Source organism: Chelonoidis abingdonii, chromosome 14, assembly GCF_003597395.2.
Source record: "Chelonoidis abingdonii isolate Lonesome George chromosome 14, CheloAbing_2.0, whole genome shotgun sequence".
In the NCBI taxonomy this organism is placed as follows: Eukaryota; Metazoa; Chordata; order Testudines; family Testudinidae; genus Chelonoidis; species Chelonoidis abingdonii.
The window spans coordinates 19705648-19731629 of record NC_133782.1 but is presented as its reverse complement, the minus strand read 5'-3'; the positions used below and the strand labels follow the sequence as shown (position 1 = coordinate 19731629).

The following is a 25982-nucleotide window of genomic DNA, read 5'->3' as shown; positions in this document are numbered from 1 at the left end:
TCTGGGGTTTTGTTCGCCAGCCCCTGCCAATTGGGGTCTCAGCCGCCAGCCCTGCTCAGTCCACTGTCATCCTGGAGTTCCGTCCATCCAGGCTGGCAGTGGGCTGAGCGGGGCCGGCGGCCAGGATCACAGGCTGGCAGCAGCATGCCACAGTAAATCAGCCATAGGTTGCTGACTCCAGTATCTGGAGTGAGGCAGCAGTGGGAATAGCAAAAAGCAAAAACTTAGGTGGGTAAGGAACTTTTACAGCACAATAGGTGACAAGTGAGTTTAGGCTCTGGCCTGGGGAGTTAGATGGCACCAGAGCAGAGCAGGGCAGTGGTGTCTAAATCCTTTTGGAGATGTGGGCCGAGGTGCCTAGTCACTTGAGGCCACCCAGAGCTTTACAGCGGGATAAGCAGAAATGAAGCAGGTAAACTGATGCAATCCCCCCCGCACACACACCCTACCCGGCTCCCCAGGATCTGGTGCTATCCTGTGGCTGGCTGGAGTAGCCCAGTTCCTTCCTTTCCACAGGCCTGTGGTGCCACTTAGTGGAAAACTGTGAAAAAACTCCGAGTTTATTGAATTGTATCAGCAAAGGGGCCAGTGGCAGCAAAGGTGGAACAGGGATCAGGCTGGCTTTGAACAGCTTTGAACACCTGAGGAAAGTGCTACTGCTCTGCCCTGCCCGTGGTGCTGCCCAGAGCCTTTGCTCCCTGGCATTGCAGTGACTTACTCGCCCCCACCTGGAGAGGAGGCTGTGTTTGTGCTGGAGCCTCTACCAGGTGCCTGGTGGCCGGGCTCCCCTGGAGGGTGGGAGTGCCCTGGCTGGAGCTGCAGAGTGTCCGTGCCGGGTGGGGCCCAGCCACTGCTTGGCTCTGGTAGCCGCCTCCTGCATCCCAATCTGCCTTGTGATGAAGATAATGACGGCTCCCTGGGCCTGAGGGACGGGACACGCGGCCCGCCAGCCGCCCCCCAGAGCCCGGCCTGTTCACTCTGAAGCCTACTGACGGGAGCCGGTCACCGGGTGGCGGGGTGTGGACTCGCCCGGGCGCGGCCCCTCCTGCTCTTGCACGAGGCGGGCACAGCCGGGCAGCGGCGGGTACTGACCAGACCCGATCGGCACCACCTGGCAAAGCTGCCCAGTCTCCCGAGATAAATACGCGACGCCGCCTGTCACAAACAAGCAGCTCGGTAAGAAGCGCCTTGAGCTCCCTCGGGCGGGCTGGCGTTGGCCCTCTATAGCCGCTAGATGGCGCCGGCGCCCTTGGACCCTGGACTCCAGTAAGAGCAGGGCGTCGTGACGCATGTACGCACACGCGGTGACGCAGTGCGGCGGGCGGTAGGGGCAGGCAGGCGCCGCCGGAGCAGCGCGGTGGTTTCGTGCGGCTGCCGCTGCGGCGGGAGTGACGGTGGGAGCGAGCGTCGTCGCGATGGAGCTGCTGGATCGCTGCGCCCGGCCCCTGCGCACCTCCCTGGTGCGGAGCTCGATGCGGCGGTGGCTGCCCTGGGGCCTGCTGGGCCTCATGCTGGGCGGCTCCCTCCTGAAGGCGCTAGCGCTGCTGCCCGACTCCTACATGAGCAGCAAGCGCAACCTGCTCAACATGTGAGGGGGCGGGGCTACGGGAGGGGGCGGGGCCTGAGCCTGCTGGGGTGGGGCGGGTGGCCTAGGAGGACAGGGCTGGGGGTATGAGTGACCCTGCTGGGTGGTGTATGGCTCGGGGGGGGGCTGGTTGAGCCCTGATCCAAGTGGCCCCAGCCCCAGGCGGCCCTGTAGTGGTGGAGGACAAGGTGGCACACCAGCAGTGCATATGTGACTCCCTCCATGCAGGGCTGCAGAAGGATCCTAGAGTCAGGACACGCATAACACGCTCCTCCTGTGGGGCCTGGTTGTTCGTAGGACACGGGGGCAGGGGAGCCCTATGCAGCTGGCCAGCCAGCACCGTCCGTCTGTGAGCAACAGCATTAAAGGGGCCCGTGAGCCTAATAGTCATGCTGTACCTATTGGTGTTACCGTCATCCCTGAGGGTCCTGTGAAAGACAGAGACGAAAGAGAAAATAGCTCTGCCTTTTACATTGTACATCTGGCAGCCTTTTGTGTGCAGTCATTGTCACTCTGTTAGTCTTTCCCTGGTATTGCAGATCAGTTTTGTCTGTTTGGATCTTCCACTCAGAAACAGGGAGACATATTTTTTAAATAGAAAAAACATAGTTGTAGAGCCCCAGAAATTGGCATGGAGACTTGGGGACAGAATCTGAGAGCGATTAGATCAGATGGTGCTGACTCTCCTCCTTTCTTGTAGCTCCTAAAACACATTAAATATTTGGCCAAGCTTGGAAGGTCTTACGTTCAGTTTGATGGCATTTGTCTGTTTGGTTCTATAATGCAATAACTTGTGAATGTTGAAAAAATGGAGGACACTTGAAGCCCCTGCCATATTTTTAAGTCTCTCTGTAATTGTCAGTAGATCAAAGAACTGGTTGATGGCAACAATTAATACCTTCTAGCATAACAATATTCTTGTCTCATCTCTGTTCATTAATAGTTTAATGTGTTGACACCCCGAATGACTTTTCTCCAGACAGAAAGAAATGAAATAATGATAATAGGCAGCCCCTGGGATGAGGGGAAGAGAGAGTAAACAGAGCTCTCGGTTTGGGAGGAATGGGGGATCACACAGAATCCCCAAAGTGAGCGTGGGGGGGTTGCAGAGAATCCCTGGAGTTGGGAGAGCGGCCCATAGGGAACTTGTAGGGGAAAATGGAAGGATGCAAAGGGCCCCTGGTGTATACAAATGAGTGGAGCCTACAGGAGCAGCAAAGTGTGCAACGCCCCCCCCCCCCCCTGCTAACACTCTTATGCTGCCCTCTGGCCATGCTGTATCACATATCCCCCCCCCCCCCCCCCAACACCCAGGTTATTGATACTGCTTTTTCACATTAGCAATTGTAGTTGTCATGGGGATGTAAATCTATTGTGGATTGGAGGGCAGGGGAGCTCGTCCAGACAGTCAAAAAGAGGGAGGGATATGTCCACAAGACAGTCTATTTGGCTGTCACTTGGAAGCTTAAGAACTTCTGTTCTCTAGGTTTCTAGATTAGATGCTGTGGTGTTGGGTGCTGTGTAAATAAGGTAAATAGCTGTTAATGATGTAATTTAGAAACCTCTTTCATGTACACCCCTAATCCCTACCCCTTCTTTGCTGATTTGAAGGTTAATATATTTATACTTCTCTTTTGGCTTCTCCCTGGCAGGTATTTTGTCAAATTGGCCTGGGCCTGGACGTTCTGGCTGCTGTTACCCTTCATTGCCATCACCAACTACTGTCTCAGCCGAAATGTCCTGGAGATGCTGCGGCGTATCAGTACCCTGCTGGTGGGCACCATGGTCTGGTATGTCTGCACTAGTCTCTTCTTGCACATAGAGGATTTCACTGGCAGCTGCTACAAATCACCAGCACTTGATGTGCTGTTCCAGGAGCACCTCAGCAAGTGGCAGTGCCGCCAGGGTGGTGGCTTCTGGCATGGCTTTGACATCTCAGGGCACTCCTTCCTCCTAACATACTGTGCTCTGATGATTGTGGAGGAGATGGCTGTGCTGCATGTCCTGAACACTGAACGGAGCCCACGATTACATGCAGTGGTCAATGCCCTGTTTGTTGCCTTGAGCTTTCTGACCCTGATCTGGGTCTGGATGTTTTTTTGCACTGCTCTATATTTCCATGACTTCTCCCAAAAATTGTTTGGCACCCTAGTGGGTCTATCAGCCTGGTATGGAACATACAGGTTCTGGTACTTGAAACCCTTTTCTCCTGGACTTCCTCCCCAAAACGCTAGCTTGAGTTCAAAGAAGCCTAATTGTAGCAGATAAGTTTCTGTGTTTCAGATTTTGTTTTAAATACAGAAATATTTGTCCAATGCTACTTTTTTTTTAAATTTAAATAGTAAATAGCATATTTAAGGGGATGGGAAGAAAAGCCAATAGTCTGATGCCTGACTTGTGGCTATGATATGGTTCCTAGTGAGCAAATGTTGATATCACAGAACTGCCAACCATGATTGAGTATAATTGGCCACCTAACTGATATCTGAGCAGAGAGGCCAAGGATTGGATCCCGCCTGGAGACTGAATTCTCTTCTCCCTTCCTGTGGGTCCTGCTGGGGCAAGCTTGAGGCCTATTGGTAAGGAAAGCCTGCACTGCTACCTATGCTCTCTCTACCTGTGTTCTGTCGATAAACAGAGGAACCAGCACTGACAGAGGTCTTTAGGGCTGTCAAGCCAACACCTTTCACTGATCTGAAATTCTTCATTCTCTTCCCCACCCCCATCTTTTTTTAAGACAAAATATATCACATGGTCCACAACTTGTGCTAGGTTTTAAGTCTGACTTTTTGAATACTCTAGTTGTAAACTTTACAAATGTGCCTGGGGCAGTGTAATGGTGCTAACTATTGCAACAGACTTTTAATTGGCAATCAGAATGCACTTATTAAAGCAGAATGTAACTGGGTTGTGAAGCCTCACATTCCCAGATTGTTAAATACTTTCACGTCCCATGAATCTTAATTGGCCATCTGTATATTCAGCAGCGAGAAGAGAGATTTTGTTTTTTTGAGACCCAAAGTCTGTTAGGTCATAGCTTTAAATTGACTGCTGCTCTCAGTCTTTGAAAATGAATTCCTAAAAAATAAGTTTTATTGCTTCAGTTGATTTTAAAAAAAATCCATTTTCCCCTTTATTCTTGACACTAATTGTAAAAATAGCAAGATGATACGTTTTGTTAAATGTGATAATAAGACGACTCCTCCCAATTCTCTGTTAATTGGCTCATACTAAAATGTTAATGATTTAAAAGATTTTTTTCCCAGCTGTTATAAGTTGCAAATTTTGTATTTGCAATTTAAAAAAAAACGTTTTTGATGTGTTCCTTTCAGACGCCCCGTGGATTTCTGGCCTCATGTAACAAGTGCACTGACTGGACCCACTATATTTTGAATCATTCTGTTTGTTGGGGATTGTATGTAATATACTGTTTGCCAAGGGTACTATAGCAATATGCTTAAAGAAATATTTATTCTTACCTTTTTGTTGGCATCAAATAAGCTATTTTAATTGCATACTAAGTTGTGGCAAAAAGTGGTAACCAGCAAAACCCTATTATGATGTCCAAATTGGGACGGCTCTGTTCTGTCCTTCATGTGAGATGGACATTTAGCATAATTTTTAGTTTAAAAAAGTTTATTATCTTGTTTTACAAAAGGCTTATTCATGTCAGGGATAGACAAACCTAAATCAGTTTTACAGCAGTAATCGTCCAGCAGGCTATCAAAAGCTTTTGGTAGCTCATCTGTATGTCTGCTAAACTGTAGCTAGTTCTAGTAGCACAGTAATGGACCTAATTTTCTGCATCACTTAATTCTGAGTTAAGTGTTTTGCTGCCTTTAGGACAAGGGGTTCCATACCCTGATCGTAATATGTTCATGTTGCCACCTTAACACTTCTTTCTTAGCCAGAGAGGGAGACAATCCTGCACATACAAACAGGTTAATGTCTCATTTGGGGCCTGATCCTTTGAAATGCTGACTTCCCTCTGTCTCCTTTGAATCAAATGATGGTTGAGGGTACTCGGGAGCTCCCATAAGGCACAAAGCAGATCTCAGGATCAGGCTGTCTCAGGAGATTCAGCTGTGTGTTTTGGGTTGTTCTTTGGGTATGTCTACGCTTGGAGCCAGAGGTGTAATGTCCAGCTCCAGGAGACATACCTGCACTAGCTCCGTTCAGGCTGTCACACTAAAAAAAGAAGTGTAGGCCCGGTGGCGGGAGGTGGCAGCAACCCCGAGTACGATTCTGTCCAAGACTCATACATACTCAGGAGGCTAGCTCAACATGCTGCCGTGGCTACACTACTATTCTTAGTGTGCTAGATCAGTCAGAGATAATGCAGGTATATCTCTTCAAGCTGGAAATTACACCTCCAGTTCAGATTGTAGACATATCCATTGTGTCAAACCACCTTTAAGCTGCTTTATCAGACGCCTTGTCTACATGACAGAGTTGCATCCTTTTAACTTAAATCAGTATTTAAACTGATATAGTTAAACTAATGTGAAACCCTGTGTGGACACTCTTATTTTGGTTTAGCTTAAACCTTTTCCCAATAGATTTAAACAAAACTGCTAAAAGTCCAGACTCCTGGGCAGACGCACCGCAAGGTCCAGTTCTTTCCTGAACTGATGTCTATTGATTTTTATACGCCTTTCTACTGATATGAGAGGCCACAAACGGGTTATATCAGTTTTACTGTATCTGTTTAAATTATGCCGGTGTAACGTTCCCATGTAGATAAGGCCCGAGTAGAACCCCAATATTATTAAAAACTATGCAGTTAAACTGACAGGCTGTTAAAGCTTAAATTAAAATTAGTTTCCCCTCTGGAAAATACTATTTTTGTGCAATCTCTGTTTACAAACACTTCCATTCACCTAACCAGTGTGTCATAGTAACTGTTTATTATTATTATTATTTATTATTAAAATGAATAGCATAGGATATGGAAATGCTTGAAACTTTTCTGTAACCTCAGTGCTAGTATGTTAGACAAATGTAACTGATCAAATTCACCTGGAGGACTTACAAGGCGTTGTGTGGTTGAGGTTCAGTTTCTAGAGCCTCTAAAGATAAATTAAGGGCCCACTGCTGCTACTTGTGCCCATGTAGTTAATGGGACTACTTGCATGAGTAAGCACTTAATCTGGTGAGTAAGTGTTGCAGGATAAGACTTTTCAGTTTGTCATTGAGAATTCCAGTGGTATTTAGACATGTGAGTAGGTCCCAAATTTTCAAAAATATGAGGTATGAGCAAAATGAGCATTAACATGTGTCCACTGTACAGACTGATTGTGTAATTGTCTACACATAAATACCCATTTGAGCAAACTATCTTAGTAATACACCTGCACTTTGCGCACCTAGAGTGAAAACTTGGCCCCATTGAAGTCAATGGGAAAACTCCCACTGTGGGGCCTGGATTCGTTCCTAATATGTTTGGCAATCTCGTGGCTAGGTGTCCAGTCTCAGTACAGAGGCCACACGTTTACCATTGACTAAGAGAGTTCACTTGCTATGTTCAGACTTTGGAACTTTTCTTTTGTGCCTTTTGATTGTACCACAGGCAGATGATCCCGTCCTTTTCGTTTTCAGTGTTAATTTAATAGCTGTCTGTGGAATTCAATGGCAGGAAATCATCTTCTGTGCACGTATTTTTTTTCTCTTTTTGGGGGGGTGTAGTTTACATTTACCACTGGAATGAAAATCCAGTCCCTCCACATCTGGGGTAAATTTGCAGCAGAGAAGAAAACTCCACTCTAAACAGCTGGATTTGATGTGGATTGCTGCCAAGTGGACAGATCTTTTCTTTGAACTTGCTGGAAATACATTTGGAATTTGCCTGAGTTTTAAAAACTAAAACCTGGAAAAAGTATTTGAGAGGACAATATTCAAATCTTGTAGTGGATGATGATATGAAGCAATTGTAATCATGAAATTGTAACTCATAACAGCCTTGTTTTGACTTCCTGAATTAAAGTCTCTTGCCTATATTCAGTATTGTGTTTCCTGTGTCTTTGGAATTATTTAGGGAATTTTGTTTGTCATCATCCCACTACAATACGCAAATAAAGTAAACAAAATACATTTTTAAAAGTAGCTTTTTGCTTATTCCTCACTCTGTATATTTTAAGGATGTGGCATATTTTTGGGGTGCTATGTAATGACGCCATTAAAAGAAATAACTTTGGATTTTTAGGCATTCCAGATCTCAGAGCTTTCACCTAGCCAAGGGCCTGTTAAGGAACGGAAGGACAAGAGGAATAGCAAAATAGGAAGTTTTAAAAGATTTGGGATTAATTTAACTTCATATTACCATTTCCAATAACATGTTTTATCTATTTACATCATAATGGAGAAGAACAGAATCCCAGCATGGGGCAGAGGAGAGTTTAGGTCTTCAATAAGAATTGGGCAAGAGGTCAGGGTTTAAACAAAACTAGAACTACCTGGGTTTCGATGCTTTCTCTTTTCTCCCCTAAGTTTCTTTTTTTTTTTTTCTCCCTAAATTAAACTTTTCTCTCTAGCCTCAAACACTGGGGTTTAGACCAGACTTTTGATCTGACCATTTATTGATACCGTAACCGTAAAACCTTTTAGTGATGTCTGTGTATGAGTAGTGCAGTTCGGACACCTCCCTTCCCAGACGACCCAACAGGTTTGAGTCAGCCTCTATTTCTGGAGTGAGCTTGTGATAACAGAATCGTACCTCTGGTGTAATTCATCTGCATTACAATTCTGGGTGATGCCAGATTGTGACCCCGGGTGCATTTTTATGGGCAAACTAGGTGCTGTGGTGGTCCACCCAACTTTTCAGAAAAATCTAGGCCATTCCTGTTGGGAGTGAGCATTTTCAGTGATTGTGCAGCAGAAGGTGATGGTATTCCTGCACCTTGTCTGAGATCATTATTTTTTTTCAATTCTTTGCCATCAGCTGCCTAGTCGGTCTCTGTTCACTCACACTCCTCTTCCTCTTTTTATAGCTTCTCCTGAGTGCTTAGAGCTCCATTTATTAATAAAAGGGTTTTTTTTCTGTTCAGCATATTTTTAAAGCATATTGTCAGCCTATCAGGTGGAAAATTGTTAGCATTTGCAGCTCTGAACTATGATAACAATACTCCTTATGAACAGCTGAGGCAGTAATTGTAAAGTTAAACTAAAATACCCCAGGGCTAGCATGGGATGGAAATGTACTGATATTCCATAGGTCTGTTATGCCCTGTGCAGAGCTGTATCACAGATGCACTGGATTCCTGGCAGAAAGGGTGAATGTCACTTGCAGCTGGCCCAGCATCGTGGTCACACAGCTGCATGGGTCCAGGAACTACAGGTGCTGGTGGTGCTACCACACCCCTAGCTTAGAGTGGTTTCAGTCATGTACAGGGTTTACAGTTTGGTTCAATGGCTCTCAGCACCCCTACTATACAGATTGTTCCGGTGCACCTGCACAGCTGTATATTCTGTTAGGCTGATCCCTGTACTCACTGGTAAACGTAGTGACTCTCGGTGGACTGGATGAGACTGATGCTCTGGTTATCTTGGACAATGGCCATTGTACACTGTAGTAGCTGGCATAACGAGGGGCCATTGGTAGTAGGCTCAGCAGGAAATTTAGTTGCTGCTTAGACGCAGAAAGGATGTTTTGGAGCTAAAACTGAACACACAACAAGGATACAATGGGATAAAAGTTGGGGAACAGAGAGAATTGAATATCCAGGATAAAAAATATACAGAAAAACATGTAACATTAGGGCTCACTGCAACCCTATGTAAACTGAGCCATAATATGAGCGAGAGACCACTTGTACTGTATATCTCTCATGTCTGGAAAGAGCCTTGAACTGTTAAACAAGAGATGGTAAATATGAATAACAGTCTAATTGATCTATCATATTTCTAAGGCCCTCTGTTGATGTCCAATCTAGGTGTATCTCTGCATGTGTAGGAGGGTGGTGTTTCAAATCATGTCCTAGAATATAATGAATTGTAGAGATCAGAGGGGAGATTCTTAGCTGGGGTAAACTGTCATTGTTATGTGGAATTCAATGGAGCAATGACTGTTTATACCAGCTATGGATTTAATCCCTATTCCATAATGTTAGTCAAACCTGACTTGAAGTCAAACCTACTTGAACCTCATGCTGCTACGTGTCTGTACAGCCTTCCCCTGAAGTATTCGTGCCTTTAAAGAGAGACTTGCAGGTGATGTAAGGGTGCCTGTGACGGGCTCAGCAGACCATGGCTTGGAATGTGTGGGATGTGTCTGGGGTTAGCTGCATCCTTAAAGAGGGAAATCATGGAACTAGAGAAAGGATGGTGCTTTGAAACTTGTCTTCCTGGTCTGGGGCTCAACTGAGCTCTGCACCAGATTCATCTTAGAAAGGGGTGAGACTAAATCCCTGAAACCTGCTATCTTTTTGTTTCTCCAGCCTTGTTTTCAAATCAGTCCCTTGGACCCCATGCTCTGACCCCAAATTTGGGGTCTGTTTCCCCTGCAATAGTATCATGTGCTGTTACTTTGGAGTGATACTCAAAGTGCAGCCTCCACATCTTGGGATGGTCTCTATTTATAGATCACAGAAACAAGCACTTGTTGTTTCTTCATGTTTAGTAGTTTAGTTGTGGTTTGTATTTATGGACAGTGGCTCTTCAAAGACTCCTGCATTCCAGGCTCCATGGTCCCTGCAGCCTATGGTCAAAGCCTGTTCTTTCTGGTCTGGTTTGTGGAGCAGTGTGGAACGCTATTTTTTTTTTTTAATCTAATCAAAGTGATTTCATTTTTTAAGATTATGGGTAATTCAAATGGGAGTTGCGGGGAGAGTGTTTTAGGAGCAAGGATCCTCCCTGCTGGTACTTTTGTAAAGGCTAATAATAATTTGCAATATATCAAGTTATCTGGTTATTGTAAACAGATTCAAAGAGTTTGAAATATTAGCACAAGTTGTGTGTGAAAGTTTCTTTTTATTGCAACAGACAAGAAGGCTGGCCTTAAATTTAAAGCACTGGCCTGAGCCTCAGGAGCACTGGCTTCAGTTCCTGGCTCTGTCCCAGATTTACCAACTGATTTTAGGCAAGTCAGTTAGGTTGAAATTCTGGCCCTATTGCAAGCAATGGCAAAATTCCCCTTGGCTTTATTCACTAGAGCCAGAATATTACTCTTTGTGTTTGTCACCCATCAAACTGGGGATGACAATATTTCCCCGCATCAGAGGGGTATTGTGAAGATAAATCCACTAAAGACGAGCTGGTGAGCGCCGTAGCATGCCTATGAAATCATTTGTTTAAATATACCGATTGTCACTCAGGTAAAATCTGCCTGTTATTGTCTTGGTGGTTCTTTACTATCCAGTGAGGAAAGGGGAAGAACTAGCAAAGCGGTAGCAGCCAGGGAACAACTCTGCAGACAGTGGATCACCTCTAGAATCACCTCTTATTCAAGCCCGAGTGTTTTCGCTCTACCAGTGATACAGGCTAAGGGGTGTGTTCTCCTAGAGGTGGGGATTTATATACATAAAGTTGGGATGATGCCTCCAAAATGTTACCTGTTTCTGGAGTGAGCTAGTCCCTGCTCCCTGGTTTCTCAAAGCAGTGTTTGAAATCACTTGTCGTAGGAGAGACACAATGCTGTGAAGCTCTGTGTCGATCCTGACATGGGTCCCAGTATGTTCTCATACAACTGTTAGGAACATCTTTAATAAAGAGCAGGGCAGAAGAAGACCACAGCTGACTGTCCCCTATGGTGTGTGAAGGACTGGAGAATAAACTGCAAGGGATAGTCCTGCGCTAGTTAAAGGAGTGGGGCAGCGGATATAGATTAGATGGCTGGGCAGTGAAGGGACTTTTCTCTCTAGTGTCTGTGATGCCAAGTGGCACTAGCAGTTCATGACAGACTCACCTTTTAAACTAAATATATTTTGGGCATCAGGCCTTTTTGAGTCTGGCACGGAATCATAGACATGCAGGGCTGAAAGGGACCATAAAGGATCATTTGGTCAAGTCCCCTGTGGTGAGGTAGGACCAAGTGTATCTGCCCATGACAGATAAGAAGAGGTGCAGAATAATGCCAAGGAACTGGCGTGTGAGAGCAGGCCAGGGGAGGAGTGGGCATGTAGCCAGTGGATCTACGAACTATTGTGCATGAATCCACTGGCAAAAGCCCCATGAAAGGGATCATGCAAGGCTATAGCTGCTGCTACAGTCAGTGGGCTGTATCTGCTTGTGAAATAGCTTTAGCATGTCTTCACTCACATACTGACTTCCCGTTATGTCGCCTGGGTAAATAATACTCCTGAGCTTTGATCTTATGTCCTGGGAAGCATGATGGGTCTTTTTAGGGCGTTCAGGATGATCCCATCTCTCATTTGCAGGAAGCTTTCTTAGTCTCACCTGTAAGCCTAGCGCTTTTCTCTATGTTGAAATCCTGAAAGTGATCTAACTCTTTATTCGTCAAGCTACGTCATCTTCCCTTATTCACGTGACTTTATCCAAGATGGATGATCACACGAGTGTATTGCCCTGGGTTATCAAGACAGAGCTGAATCTTTGGGACAATTGTATCCCTTATGTTACTATAATTGATTTCAGTGGTCACCTCAAGGGAGGATTTGACCCTTGGTGTGGCACTGGGCCAAAGGAACAAGTTTTTCTTGAAACTATGTGGCACTTCCCACCCCATAAATTAAAGTCCCTACACCCCTGTGAGGTAGCTGAGTTTTCTTCTCCCAAAGCTACAGATGAGTAACCTGAGGCATGAAGGAGTAAAATGACTTGCCAAAGGTCTCCCAGGGCCAGAAACAGAACCCACTTTCCCTCCTCATACACTAAACCATGACTTTTTGCTATTCTGACAAATGCAGGAGCATTTCATTCTCAGCCAAAACATGAACAGAGAAGTAGTTCAGAGACTAGTTTACTGTTTATACTGAAGCTGCTGTCTAGGAAACAAGAACTGGTCAGTGTTAAGGTGAACCGGAAGGCAAAGCAATCCGTTTTAGAGTGTTTGAGAGCTACAACCAAAGCTATGTGTACCTAAAATGCTAGACCTCAGTATACAGACAAGTTCCAGGCGGTGGCTTCCATTCACTTCCACTTTCCTGGTTGCTACAGATTGAGTTCCCTGGTAAGTGGTAAAGAACTCTACACCAATAGATCTGTGATGAACCAATTACCCATCTGTCATAAACAGATAGCTAAGGGTTAATGTTTCTTTCACCTGCAAAGGGTTAACAAAGAGAACCAAACACCTGACAAGAGGACCAATCAGGAAACCGGATTTTTCAAAGCTTAAGGGAGGGATTTTGTGGGTCTTGTTGGTCTTGGGTCTTTGTCTGTTCTGTGCTCTCTCAGCTATGAGAGGATCTATTTCCAGTCCTTCTAATCTTGGGTCTTTGTCTGTTCTGTGCTCTCTCAGCTATGAGAGGATCTATTTCCAATCTTTCTTATCTTCTGTTTCCCAGTTGTAAGTACAAGGTAGCAAAAGTATAGTCTTTTAAATTGTTTTGCTGTATTTGCATCTGTGTATCTGGCTGGTGGAGTCTTTATGTGTATTTGGCTATAAGTACTTTAATTTATTGTTTTGGATAAGGCTGTTTAGTCCTTTTCTATTGTTTATCTATTTGCTACTAGGAGCCCTGTATTCCTTAACATTAGGTTACAGGAATTGTTCTTCTGTTCTTTCTTTCTTTTCTGTGTATTAAAGTTTTGTTGCTTTTTAGACCTGTTGATTTCTTTTCTGTTGACCACCAGGAGTTGGTTTGGAGAGAAAGGTATAAGACGGGGTGGAGGGGTGAAAGAGTGCTCTCTCTGTTTGTACTCTCTGCTGTCCAGGGCGGGAAGAAGCTAGGGGGTGAGAGATCGAGAGAATCTTTTCTGTTTCCTTGTTCTTTAGGGTTTGTCTCGCTTGTGTGGAAGGAGAGGGACTTATTTCCTCTAGTCTTCGTTGATGTAAAGAGGTTGCATCATCAACTCTCAGTTAGCCAGAGAGGAACGTCTGAGGTGGAAGAAGGCGGGGAAGGTTACAATTGCCCTCTCTTTTTAGCAGTTCAAAGAGTTTTAAGTTACAGTAGGTGTCGCCCAGTTGATAACCATGGGGAGGGGGAGCTGGGGATGAAGGATAAGAGGAACAGAAGGGGCAGAGGGTGTGTTTTCCTTTGTGGTAAGATCAGGGCTTCTGAGTCTTGGGGTCCCCCAGGGAAAGTTTTGGGGAGACCAGAGTGAGCCAAGACACTGGAAATTCTTGGCTGGTGGCAGCGAGATCAGATCTAAGCTGGTAATTCAGCTTAGAGGGGTTCATGCAGGCACCCAGATTTCTGGACGCTAAGGTCCAGATTTGGGAAGGCTTATGATACCATCTATTTTATTTTTTTAAAACAAGATTATAATATTTCCAATATACAAGTCATTTTAAAAAACCCAACAGACTGTGTTCATAATGTGCAATTTCTCATAGTGAAGAATGGGAAACTCTTGTAAATGTCCCTGTACAGTAAAGGACAATATAATAGCAAAAAGTAAAGTCACTTAGACATGCTAGAAAACTAATCCAAGAACAAAGGATGTGAAATGCACTCATGGCTTTAATGCATTTCTTTCAGACTGAACAAAAGATCCATCATTTTTTGGCCTCAACCAGCTAAAAAGCTGGCATTGGTTATATCCAGTACTGGAAATGGATTGGTCTGGATTCCCTAGTTCTTGGTCATTTAGGCCCCAACTCAGATACACCCTTCAGCACATGGTGAGGTCTCACCCTGTTCACACAAGTGCTTATGCATATGTTTACACCCCATTAAAGCCAATGAGAGTTAAGCATGTGATTGAATTTAAGCATGTGATTAATTCTTTGTTGGATAACAAAAGTACCAGTCTGCTGAATTGGGGCCATGGGGCTTGATTCCGCGCCATTGAGTCAATGAAAGCTTTGTCATTGATGGGTCAGAACTTTATTCTCCACTATTCTATGAATACCTGCAGATGCAAAACTGGGTTATTTAATTTTTGAAAGAGCAGTTTCCTTATCCTTGGATTATTCATTCAGTGACTTATCAATACCTAAAGGCCATTAGTAATAGCTGATAAATTTGGTCCATTATTGTAGTGTCCTAAACCAGGATTTTGGAGTAACTCGGATTGGTTTGGCTTAACTCTCGATGGTGTTGACCAATGCTGTAAAGTTTATTTTGGCATAAGTTTAAAACATGACCTAATGTTAAGTACTTTCACAAGCACTAACATTTGCTATGATATTTTTTTCCTGTTGATCGATGTCCTGGATGTGAAGTCACGTATCTAGTCTCAAACAGGCACAACACGTGCAGTGCCTGTGCAGGCTTCCCCCACTCTGCCCCTTCTATGGACCTTGACAAATCCTGCCCTTAGATGAGCAATCTGAGAGGATATTTCTAGCTCCATGGCCCTGCACTCCGTACCCGAGTTGTTCAGGCTGCCAACAATTGTGTCATGTGGACACTTGTCTGTTCAAAAACAGACTATGATCCTGCCACTAATTTCACATGAGTCACAAAACAGTCACCAGATGTTCTTTGAACACTGCGAACCTAGGCTTGGCTCTTATTGGCAACCTAGAAAGGAAAGGCTTGATATCATGTTCTCACTCCCCTCATCATCTGATCAGTTTTATTTTTGAATACACCATTTCTGGGCAGGGGGAAGTTTCTGCTCTGCCTTGAAAAATAAAGGAGACTAGTAAGGTGTGGACAGGACAAGATCAATTGCCAGATAAAATGATGTACACTTACATTTTTCATTATTGAAGCTTTCAAACAAAACCCACAGAAAAAAAAATTAAAAACCTTTGTTTTGGGAGCTATTTAAACTGGACCAATAGCCGGGAGTAGAGATCAAATTGTTTGGAATCTCTAGCTGAAAGTGAGAGTCTTGATTACCCAAAGGACACAATGTATCCACAACTCACTCATTGCCACAGAAAACACAGATCTCTGATAAATACTAAACGACCAAAAGTTTTGAAAGTGGCTTCTGATTTTCTGTCCCCAAATAATTGCAGATTCAGGGTTGGAGCGCAAATAAAAATTTAAAGGCACTTAGATGTCTAAAAACTTGATCGCATCCACAAATCTGGGAGTTAGACTTTTAAAAGCTGACAATATATCTGGGGGAAAACTGCAGGAGGAGCAAAATTGAAAGCCAGGTTGAGGCCCTTTTAAAATGAAAGTTAAAACACATAGGGCTAGATTGTGGCTCAGACTACACCCCCATATAATGGAAGAAGAATTCTCCTTATACCTTTATGGAGGCCTTAGTTCAAAGGAGTAAGTGGAGCTACTTGCCTGCTTACTCCCTCCCAGGAGCCTGTAAATGGGCCGGGGAAGGGAATGGGCAGATCCTTGGCATGAACCCTCATCCCCTGCTTACCGGCCTGTAGCTAAGCCAGTATATTGGGGGGGAGGGCAGCACCTACTGCTGGGTAGCACAGCTGTCAATTATTACACCCAGAAGCAAAGTGGCCATTTACTGAGACTCAGGCATGTTGCCCAGCAGAACTCATGATATTGCAACTTATGCGCCACCCCTTGTTGTTCAGGGCTGTGCCTGAAGTCCCCATATAGCCCTAGGCTGGGGTGCCACATCTGCAGTGGGTCACTAGTTCTGCCTATCGAGAACACCTCAGGTGGGGAAACTCTTGTCTAGGAGGGTTCTGTTGCAGCTGTTGCCTGGTTCCACGTTAAGGTTACAGTGATAGGGAGAGAACCATTCATCACCTGAATGAATAGAAGAGGCTTGCAGCTAAAGGCCAACTCATGTGGATCTGCAATTACATTTGATCATAACTGCCTCTAACCATAGCAGGACTGCACCGTAATGAAGTATGTGCATTAATATAGGTTGGTTGGAATGGTAATGCTCATCCAGTGGTTCTTTTCAGCAGTGCCTTTGCTATCCACGGAGTCTCCCCAACAGTCCCTCTGATTGTCAGTTTTTACTCTCACTGTCTTTCCCTGGAGTGCTTGCTTTAGCCAGAGTCTCCAGCTGATTTCACTGCTGAGTGAACTACCAGGGAAACCAGACTCACTGACACTGGGAACATGCTGGGGTTGTTTGCCTTTTCTGAATTGTTTATTTAATCTACATAAAAATCTCAGAAAAGGACCCGTTTGGTAAGCATTACCAGTCAGTGCTCGCAGTCAGGTATGTTCCTATTCTAGTCCAGAGAGATTCTTTCACTGTGATCACCGTAGTACCTAGGTGCCTCCAGCAGTGCATTCAGTACATAAAAAGCACTAGCGAAGGCAGTACAAGATAAAATTTCAGGCAGAAATGACTTGTGTATACTGCTTTGTATTCTATACAATGAAATGTAAGTACAATATTTGTATTCCAGTTGATTTAGTTTATAATTATATGGTAAAATGAGAAAGTCAGCAATATTTCAGTGATGGTGTGCTGTGACACTTTGGTATTTTTATGTCTGATTTTGAAAGCAAGTAGTTTTTAAGTGAGGTGGAACTTGTGGGTAGGCAAGACAAATCCGACTCCTGAAAGGGGTACAGTACTCTGGAAAGGTTGAGAATCACTGCTTTACATCGACCATTGGCCTGCTGTAGGGTGGCAACCACGTGTTCCTACGTTAGCCTTTTCCTTTCAAGCTTTTAAACAAGGGGAGGAAATTGAGAGACTCTTCCATCTCCTGCCCTCCTTAAAATGTACCAAATTCAGTGTCTCCTATATTGGATACTTTGGGCCAAATTACCACCAAGTTTCCACAAATACACCAGCAATATTTGTAGGAACAAGTTTACCCATAAAACATTGCACCTATTTGGTCGTGTAAATAGACACTTACGTACAATTGCCGAAGTTGCATGTACAAATGCTGGTTTGAGGGTTTTGCATGCACCAGTGAAGCAATGCATGCATGCACACACATTTTGAAAAATATGGGTTTAATGTCTAGAAAAAATATGTGCATGAATTAGGTGCCTCATCTGTGTGCAAATGATTGCACACTCAAACTGAGTGCATGCTCAACTGTACGTGTAACTGATCGTGAAAATATGGAGGATGTTTGTGCATTTTTGCCTGCACATTTGTCCACAAATGTACACATTGGTCCCTCGTGTTGTTTCTGGTGAATTTTTCATGATTGCATGACTCACAGGGTGGGGGACCACTGACGTTGCTGTGAAATCCTATGTCTCGCAAATGCATAAAGAAACTACTTTTGCCACTTTGTACCAGAGGTGAGGCACAATGTGATTCCTAGCACTCATGCAGTGCTCATTGTTAGCTACCAAATCTAGAGATGCAGTGCTATTTGCCAGTGATCACTTGGAGCTCTGAAAACTAGGTAGAGGAAATTCTAACAGGCTTAGATCTCGCTAGAAAGATTTGCTTGAAAAGGAGGGTATAGTGCTTCATTTGGGCTTTAGATCAATCCTTACTGTGCAAGGAAACAGCACAAACCACCTGACAGTCCCTCCAAATACTGCCCCACTTTGAAATAAGAGTCAACTGATGTTAAGCACATTTAGAAATGTAAAGCAGTTATGCCTCTCATCTGGTTTATTCTGGATCTCGTAGTTTTCTAAGCATGAGTAGCAGTGACACCCATTATTCTTTCCAACATGCAAAAGGCACAAGAAAGTGATAAACGTGATTCTGTGCAAAGTGTCTCTAAGAAAATACAGAGGGAGAAAGTTACTGAGAAGAGCCCCCAACAGAAGAGAAAACAAAAGTGTCTTCAGGCAAGTGCAGAAAAGTTCTGAGAAAGCTTGCGTTTTTCAGAGTCCCAAGAAGCTCAGTCGGTGAAACGTGCTTTGCAAATCCAGAAAGGAAATTCAAGGCAAAGAGCTGCGAGGCTAAAAAAAAAATGTGTCGGACAGAATTCAGCCTGGAAGTCAAAAAGATATCACTGAGAAATAAATGTGGTTCTTAATAAAAGACATGTAAACATAAAAAAAAAAAAAAGCAGATGTAGAAGGTGGATACATTCTAAGAGCAGCTCATTAAAAATATTTGATTTAATGGAAATAATTTTAAAAATGGATAATTAAATCATTCAACTCCACCTTGATCTTGACTGGCTACTGTACCCCCCTCCCCCACAACTGGCTGTGTCCTCTCTGCTTCCAGGAAAGACCCCAGATCACAAGAGTGTAACAGTTACTAGGAGAAGAATGGCGCCTCTACTTGCACCTGGGAAAAGTGTGATGCGGCCAATGTACATTTTGAAAACATAAAGGTACCGCACAGAGTATCCAAATCCCATAGTTTAACCTGGGGGGGTTGAAAATTTTTCCAGGGTTGTCATCTCCCTTCCACCGGAATTTGCCTGCTCTGGAGGCAGTTTCACTCCATGACAGGTGTGTAAGCTCAGTAAGCGCCTGAGTATGACAGTCACCAGTTGCTACTGTTTAATACTTAAACCTAAAAAAAGCCATTTATAAGTTGACTTATTTGTGTGTCTTATTTCCTTGTGGTATAATTTTCTACTTCTAACTATGGAATGTTACATCAACAATATAATTATTCATACCTTGTTTCAAATTTCATTACAGTTACTGAGGAATCATTGTGATTTCACACAGCACAGAGACACCAAACTAAACACCAAACAGCCAGCATTAGATGTATTTTTTCTTTAAATACCAATAAGCAAAATATCCCATTCCCCCCAGAGATCCCATAAGGAAGGAGGCTCCAAAGAAGGAGGGGGGTTTCCGTTTGACAAGCCTGAAGGCATTGGGTACCACGGCCGAGAGAAGGGTGGTGTGTATGTCTCCCAAAACTTTCCTGAAGGCAAAGCGTTTTTGTATCCTGTCAAAGAAGGACTGTAGGTTGGGTCTGCTGCCATCTTCCCAGTATTTCTTAGACAGTCCTAGAAATTTCAGGCGGTGCAGGGTAGCCCCCAGTAGGATGTCGGCCAAGGTAAAGACGCATCCACAGAGCCAGAGTTCACACTTCTGCCCTGGAGAATTAAGCCACAAAAACAGACATGAGAACAAGCTGCTGTTTGGAAAATTGAGGCCTGGTCCAAAGCCCACTGAAGGCAATGGGGAGCCTTTCCATTGACTCCAGCAGGCTTTGGATTAGGCTCTAAGTATCACTGCAGAGTTAGAGTTCATTAAGAAGCTGATCTTCTCTAATGAGTTTATAAGGAGTTGAATTGGGCCCTGGGGAATCTTAAAAAGCAGGGCTGTGAGAATTTGCTGAATTTAGAACTACTCATGAACCTTCTCTGTGGGCTGGTTCTAGATGGTGGTTCCTTATCCTGCTTCCAGTGAGGTGAGCATCAAAACACCCTTTGGCTTCAGTGGGACCTAGTAAGTGTCCCAGCTCCAAATGAACAATCTGTCCTATGCACTCAGGAACAGCAATTACCTTTGTCCTTGGCTGCTGGTTGAACATAGTGTGATGTTTCAGAAATGAAGGTGGCCCCAGGGTCATGGCCAGTCCTGTTCCCCATTTTCTATATTAGGGACCTTAGAAATACTTGGGAATCCAAGAAATTTCCTACAGAGTGTGGGACTAGTGTAGCTGCTGATCCAGCACCTCCAGCTTTTCCTGCTGCCACTAGCAAGCACCTCCTGCCTCTTTAAACTCATGACCTCTGGCGGAAACTCTATTCCAAGACACCAGATTTATCAGCACTTCTGTGATGGGAATCAGATTTCAGGGGGAGGCAATATTTAATGCTGACATGGGCTATGAGAACAGATACCAAAGAGTTAAAGGCTCCCCGTCACTGGCTACCCTCAGCAATACTATCACAGGAGAAATGCTCTCGATGAAAGTCTGTGATGGGATGGAGGAACTCCTGCATTGGCACTGGCTAGAAGGGGGTTAAAACACTTTCCCAAACATCCTTCCATCCCTGTACCATGCTCACTGGCAGGGCCAGTGGCAGAGTAGCAGGTGAGCCTTATTAGTGACAGCAGCTGATTTCCTTAAGGGTGGGGTTACATAAACTCACAGAGGAGTAAGGATTAGAGCTAAGAGGAGGGGGGAGGGGGATGGGGCAGGGGCAGGGTTTCTGTCTCTCCTTTTAGGATTTTAGACTCCCTGAATCCCTTGCTATGTTCTGGAGCTGTGAGAAGCTTTATTGTTTGACCCTTAGGAGCAAATGATTGGAAGTTAAATGCTCTTCATACATTTTTCTAAAATCAATAAACAGGCAAAATCTCTAGTACTTCTGAGTGCTGGGGCATGAGTAACCTTCCAATAAAAAATCATTGGGTGCAGTACAGAGCCAGGGAGCCTCTCTACAATAATACACCAGTGTGTGTAGCAGAGCACTTAAGAGCAACCCTACAATAACAAACCAGGATTTGCAGGGTGCAAGTGCTCCTGAACAGACCTGCGATGACAAACCAGTGAGCCTAGTCTGTAATGTGGGGAGCTACCCTCTGCAGGAAAAGGTTGAGCTTTAGGCTGAGGTTAAAAGTTGTCCCACACTCTGCAGGATACGATGCTAGGCCACACTTCCTACAGACTCTCACCCAGAGGCAGGGATGATTCTTTTAGGAAGAGGGTGACGAGAATAAAGCCAGGCTAGATTACAGCAGCATCTGTGCTGTGCTGACTTGCAAGCTATTTCTTGTTAGGTCAATAAGTAAGTTATCCTAAAACCTGCTTCAGTCATCTCTGAAATGCCGCAAACCCTACGTGCCCGTCTCTGAAGGACACCTCACTAATCTGAGGAGGTACCAGAGGACTGATGAGGAGAAAGAGAAAGGCTAGGTAGAAGAGCAGACCCAACCCCGAACAGGCCGCATTTGGGGGCCTACAGGGGGATAGTGGTGTGTTCCTAGAGCTCTGGGTTCTTGCAGTGGCATGGGGTGAGGTCCAATCTGCTCATTAACTAACCGTTCTGTTTGTCAGAAAACAAACCTACTTTGGCATGAACACCATCACCCCCTCCATCTTGTTCTTGTTCTTCCCCGCCTTGCACGCACTCCAGGCTAGGACCGTGTCCTGAATTATTCCTGCACCGGCATGATTCTGTGGTAAACATTTAAATGAGGGCGACTCTCAGCCCAGTTCCACCTTCCAAACAAATTAGAGCATTGGAGCTAACGCCAGAGAGAGAGCTCCTGTGGATCAAAGGGAAGCCTCGTATTTCCCTTCAGAGGAAACCTGATCTCTGCCCTCTTTACCCTTCCTGAGCCTGAACGGGGCCATTGGAGAAAATCTGTCTCCTTCCTCCAACCACGAAAGGGAAAACCAATACCCTGATTGGGCAGGGGTAAGGTGAGAGAGAGAGAGGGAGATTTGTGAGCTCCCCCTCCACTGGTGTATGCTCCCCTATCTGGGGATGAAGATGCTGCCCCCTCTGCTGTAGTGTAAAAACAAGCACGCACTGAATCAAACCTTACTAGTAGTTTGATATTGCTGTTAGTCATTGCATTATTAACCCAATCTCTAGCCTTGTGAATGTCCATGCACTTTACAGGGAGTAGGGAAGACACAGTCCCTGCTCTGGAAAGCTCATTATTAGGCGAGTGGAGCGGAAACAGACAATTGATGGTATTGCCTGGGCAGGGAGCTGCAAACAAGCGGTGCCTGCCTGCTTTGAGAGGCTGCAGCAATGGGGCTAATGTTAATTGCAAGGCCTGGTTTTTGTTGGCCTGGCAGACACACACAGAGCAGGTGACAGCACTGGTGCCTACTGGCAGAAGGGGTTTTACAGCACTGGTAGGCCACCACGGGGGAGACAATCTCACCCCAGGACTCAGGCCCATGTCTATAATGTCCAGATAGCACAGAAGTTCAGATTGAGGTTTTTCACAATGTGGGTCCATCTCTAGTACAAAGCAGGGCGGCTGAAGCCCAGTGTGTGAGTCAAGCATCGCCCAGTTTGTTCTAGGCCAAACGGTGTCAGGTCCTAGCCCGTGAAGCCCCATCTGGATCCAAGCAGCCGGGTAGCTGGAGCACTGCGCTTCGGGCCCTGTCGCCTCAGTGGCTGCAGCTCTGGGCTGAAGATACAGGTGGCTGCAATGCAGCTTGTGGGCTGTTGTCAAATCGTTGGCACCAGTGGGATAAAGTTTGGGCGCCCCCTGTTATGAAACGGGAGATAGGGACCAGCCCTGTCTAAGTGGGAAGGAAACAAAATGCCTTTGAGTGACATTAGCGGCGGCTCTTGGCTTCATGCCCCAGAAATCTCCCATCAGAGGGCACCATAATGAGTACTAAGCGTGAGTGTGTCTGTTAATGACAGTATTATCTGACATGATTAGCAAGGGTAGGCACAGACGCACTCCAGTGACTGCATGGCTTTCCATAATCCCTGCACCTGTGGGGTTTGCTGGGACTGAACTTGATAGCTGTTAAGTCCCCACGTTGCTTTTGACTGGGAATGACCCAACTCCCATCATGGCCAGAACCAGTTATCTTGCCCTGTAGAGTGAGGTGGCTGCAGGAATTGTTGCTAGACTAACCAGTTCCAAGGTCTGTTCCAAACCTGCAACCCACAAATTTCAAGCCCTCTCAGCCCTGCTTGTCACGCTGCTGAGAACCACTTTCATTGCATAGTGCCCGAGAGCCTGCTGGGTGCTTCACAGAATCATAGAATATCAGGGTTGGAAGGGACCTCAGGAAGTCATCTAGTCCAACCCCCTGCTCAAAGCAGGACCAATTCCCAACTAAATCATCCCAGCCAGACTTTGTCAAGCCTGACCTTAAAAACTTCTAAGGAAGGAGAGTCCACCATCTCTCTAGGTAACCCATTACAGTGCTTCACCACTCTCTGAGTGAAAAAGTTTTTCCTAATACCCAACCTAAACCTCCCGCACTGCAACTTGAGACCATTACTCCTCGTTCTGTCATCAGGTACCACTGAGAACAATCTAGATCCATCCTCTTTGGAACCCCCTTCAGGTAGTTGAAAGCAGCTATCAAATCCCCCTCATTCTTATCTTCTGCAGACTAAACAATTCCAGTTCCCTCAGCCTCTCCTCATAAGTCATATGCTCCAGCCCCCTAATCATTTTTTTTTGCCCTCCGCTGGACTCTTTCCAATTTTTCCACATCCTTCTTGTAGTGTGGGGCCCAAAACTGGACACAGTACTCCAGATGAGGCCTTACCAATGTCGAATAGAGGGGAATGATCACGTCTCTCGATCTGCTGGCAATGCCTCTACATATACAGCCCAAAATGCTGTTAGCCTTCTTGGCAACAAGGGCACTCTGCTGACTCATATCCAGCTTCTCGTCCACAGTCCCTGCCCCAAAGAGCTTATAGCCTCCATTGTACTCATGACAATGAAAGTGGGTGGCTAACAGAATGAAGGGGGCAGGACAGGAAACAAAAGATTAAAGGTTATTAAGAGAAGGGCAATTCCTATGAATCCTTTATTAAGTATCTGTGAGGATCTGGTCGTTTCATTGGCAGCATTGGCCTTTGGGATGACTCTGTTCAGAGCGGCAATCCCCGGGGCTTCCCATATTCCTGGCAAGCTGTTTCCCTGTCTGTTGTACAGCAGCTCAGTCTCAGATGGAATCTTTCTCTGCTCACGTGCCAGGGTCCCTGTGGGAGGTGGGGGAAGCCCTGTTGGGCTGCTTTGCTCTGGTCTGGTAATTGATAGCTTTCTTTTCATCAGGCTTTCACTCTCTATAATTGGGAGTTAATTGAATCTTTCAGGCTTCTGCAGGCATTTTGTGTAGGACCCATAAAATGCCTGCCCTCTGTGAGCAGCACAAACTCCATCAGTTTCAGCACAACTGGGGGACCGTAATCCTCCCATTCCCAAAGTCTCTGTGGCTGGGCAGATGCTGGTGGTTCCTGTTGTAGGCTGTGTGCTCATTACAAAGCATTTACTGAGGGACAGCTGAATCCTTGGGAATAACCCTGCTTTTCAGGAAGCAGGCCTCCTCTGGAAACCCAGACACCGGGGACTGGGCTGCTACATAAACATCAGAACACAAGGGGAGAAGAATGACAAAATGGAAGAGAAGGAAAGCACAGGAACTGCAGTGTGACCAGTGATGTATATGAATTGGGATGTGTACTTTCTGATGGTCAGAACATGGGATGTGCAGTCAGGAGGTCTGGGTTCTAGCCCCAGCTCTGACACTGACTTGCTGTGTGACTCTGGGAAAGTCACTTAATCTCTCCATGGGTCCCTGTCTAAAGCGATACTGATCTACCTCATAGGGGAAGGGATGCTATGAGTCTTAGTCAATTGGTATTTGTGAAGCACATTAGGATCCTTAAGTGGAAAGTGCTATAGCAGTACAAAGATTTATTGTTATTTTTAATGGAAATGTCACTCCATCAACCTGTTGTCCCTGGCCCTAAACATTCGGTGATAGATGATCAGAAATACCTGTGAGCAATTGCAGGCCTAATTTGCATAATCAATCTCCTTGACTGCATGCAAAAGTTGCCTATTTGTATATGTAAATAATTAGTCAGATTTATAAATGGTCAATTGTGCGCCCAAAAATCCAGGTTATAAATGTGCATTTACAAAAACTTTGCATGCATATTAGGTGTACAATTGCATATGCATTAAGAACATAAGAACTTCCACTCTGGGTCAACCAATGGTCCATCTAACCCAGTATCCTGTCTTCTGACAGTGGCCAGTGCCAGGTGCTTCAGAGGGAATGAACAGAGTAGGGTAATTTTATGTGATTCATCCCCTGTTGCCCAGTCCTGGCTTCTTGCAGCCAGAGGTTTAGGAACACCTGGAACTAAGAGCCATGGATAGACCTATCCTCCATGAACTTGTCTAATTCTTTTTTGAACTAAGTCATACTTTTGGCCTTCAAAACATCTCTTGGCAATGAGTTCCACAGGTTGACTGTGCATTGTGTGAAGAAATACTTCCTTTTGTTTGTTTTAAACCTGTTGCCTATTAGTTTCATCGGGTGACCCCTAATTCTTGTGTTATGTGAAGGGGTAAATAACACTTCTTATATCCTTCATGATTTTATGTACCTCTCTCATATTCCCCCTTCATTGTCTTCTTTCTAAAATGAGCAGTTCCACTTTTAATCTCTTCTTGTATGAAAGCTGTTCCAACCCATAGTCATCCTCATTGCCCTTTTCTGCCCCTTCAATTTTAATATATCTTTTTGAGATAGGCCTACCAGAACTGCATGCAGTATTCAAGGTGTGGATGTGCAGTGGATTTATATAGTTGCATTATGATATTTTCTGTTTTATTATCTATCCCTTTCCTAATGGTTCCTAACATTCTGTTCACTTTTTTCACTGCCACTGCACATTGAGTGGATGTTTTCAGAGAACTTCCATGATGACGCCAAGATCTCTTTCTGGAGTGGTAACAGCTGATTTAGATCCCATCATTTTGTGTGTACATTTGGGATGGGTTTTTCCAATGTGCATTACTTTGCACTTATCATTACTGAATTTCATCTGCCACTCTGTTGCCCTGTCACCCAGTTTAGT

The 25982-nt window shown here is 44.9% G+C and overlaps 2 protein-coding genes across 5 annotated transcripts in view; one reads left to right on the top strand and one right to left on the bottom strand.

Annotated features, from left to right (window-relative positions):
* Nucleotides 1–1295: 1295 nt before the first annotated feature.
* On the top strand, nt 1296–19195 carry FITM2 (fat storage inducing transmembrane protein 2). Of its 3 annotated transcripts, XR_004371886.2 has the most exons (4): nt 1331–1588; nt 3238–3375; nt 18701–18809; nt 19126–19195. XR_004371886.2 is itself a non-coding variant. In XM_032767338.2 (3 exons), the coding sequence occupies exons 1-3, from the start codon at nt 1416–1418 to the stop codon at nt 18735–18737; spliced, it is 348 nt and encodes a 115-aa protein (XP_032623229.1). In that variant the 5' UTR covers nt 1331–1415; the 3' UTR covers nt 18738–19019. The 3 variants fall into 3 exon arrangements, 2 of the variants coding, with proteins under 2 accessions (XP_032623228.1, XP_032623229.1); XM_032767338.2 differs by lacking the exon at nt 19126–19195 and having other exon boundaries at nt 18701–19019; XM_032767337.2 differs by lacking the exons at nt 18701–18809; nt 19126–19195 and having other exon boundaries at nt 1296–1588; nt 3238–7585.
* GDAP1L1 (ganglioside induced differentiation associated protein 1 like 1) overlaps nt 19172–25982 on the bottom strand; it is a 21821-nt gene continuing 15010 nt past the window's right edge. For both annotated transcript variants that reach the window (XM_032767432.2, XM_075072285.1), the window contains exon 4: nt 19172–19535. In XM_032767432.2, the coding sequence (XP_032623323.2) occupies nt 19192–19535 (344 nt within the window). In that variant the 3' untranslated portion in view covers nt 19172–19191. The remainder of the gene's footprint in view (nt 19536–25982) is intronic.

What these genes read in the sequence shown, in the direction of transcription:
- FITM2 (XM_032767337.2), top strand. Translation starts at nt 1,416, where the DNA reads ATGGAGCTGCTGGATCGCTGCGCCCGGCCCCTGCGCACCTCCCTGGTG. An exon ending in AAGCGCAACCTGCTCAACAT is followed by an intron (nt 1,589 to 3,237) that starts GTGAGGGGGCGG and finishes TCTCCCTGGCAG; the next exon opens with GTATTTTGTCAAATTGGCCT.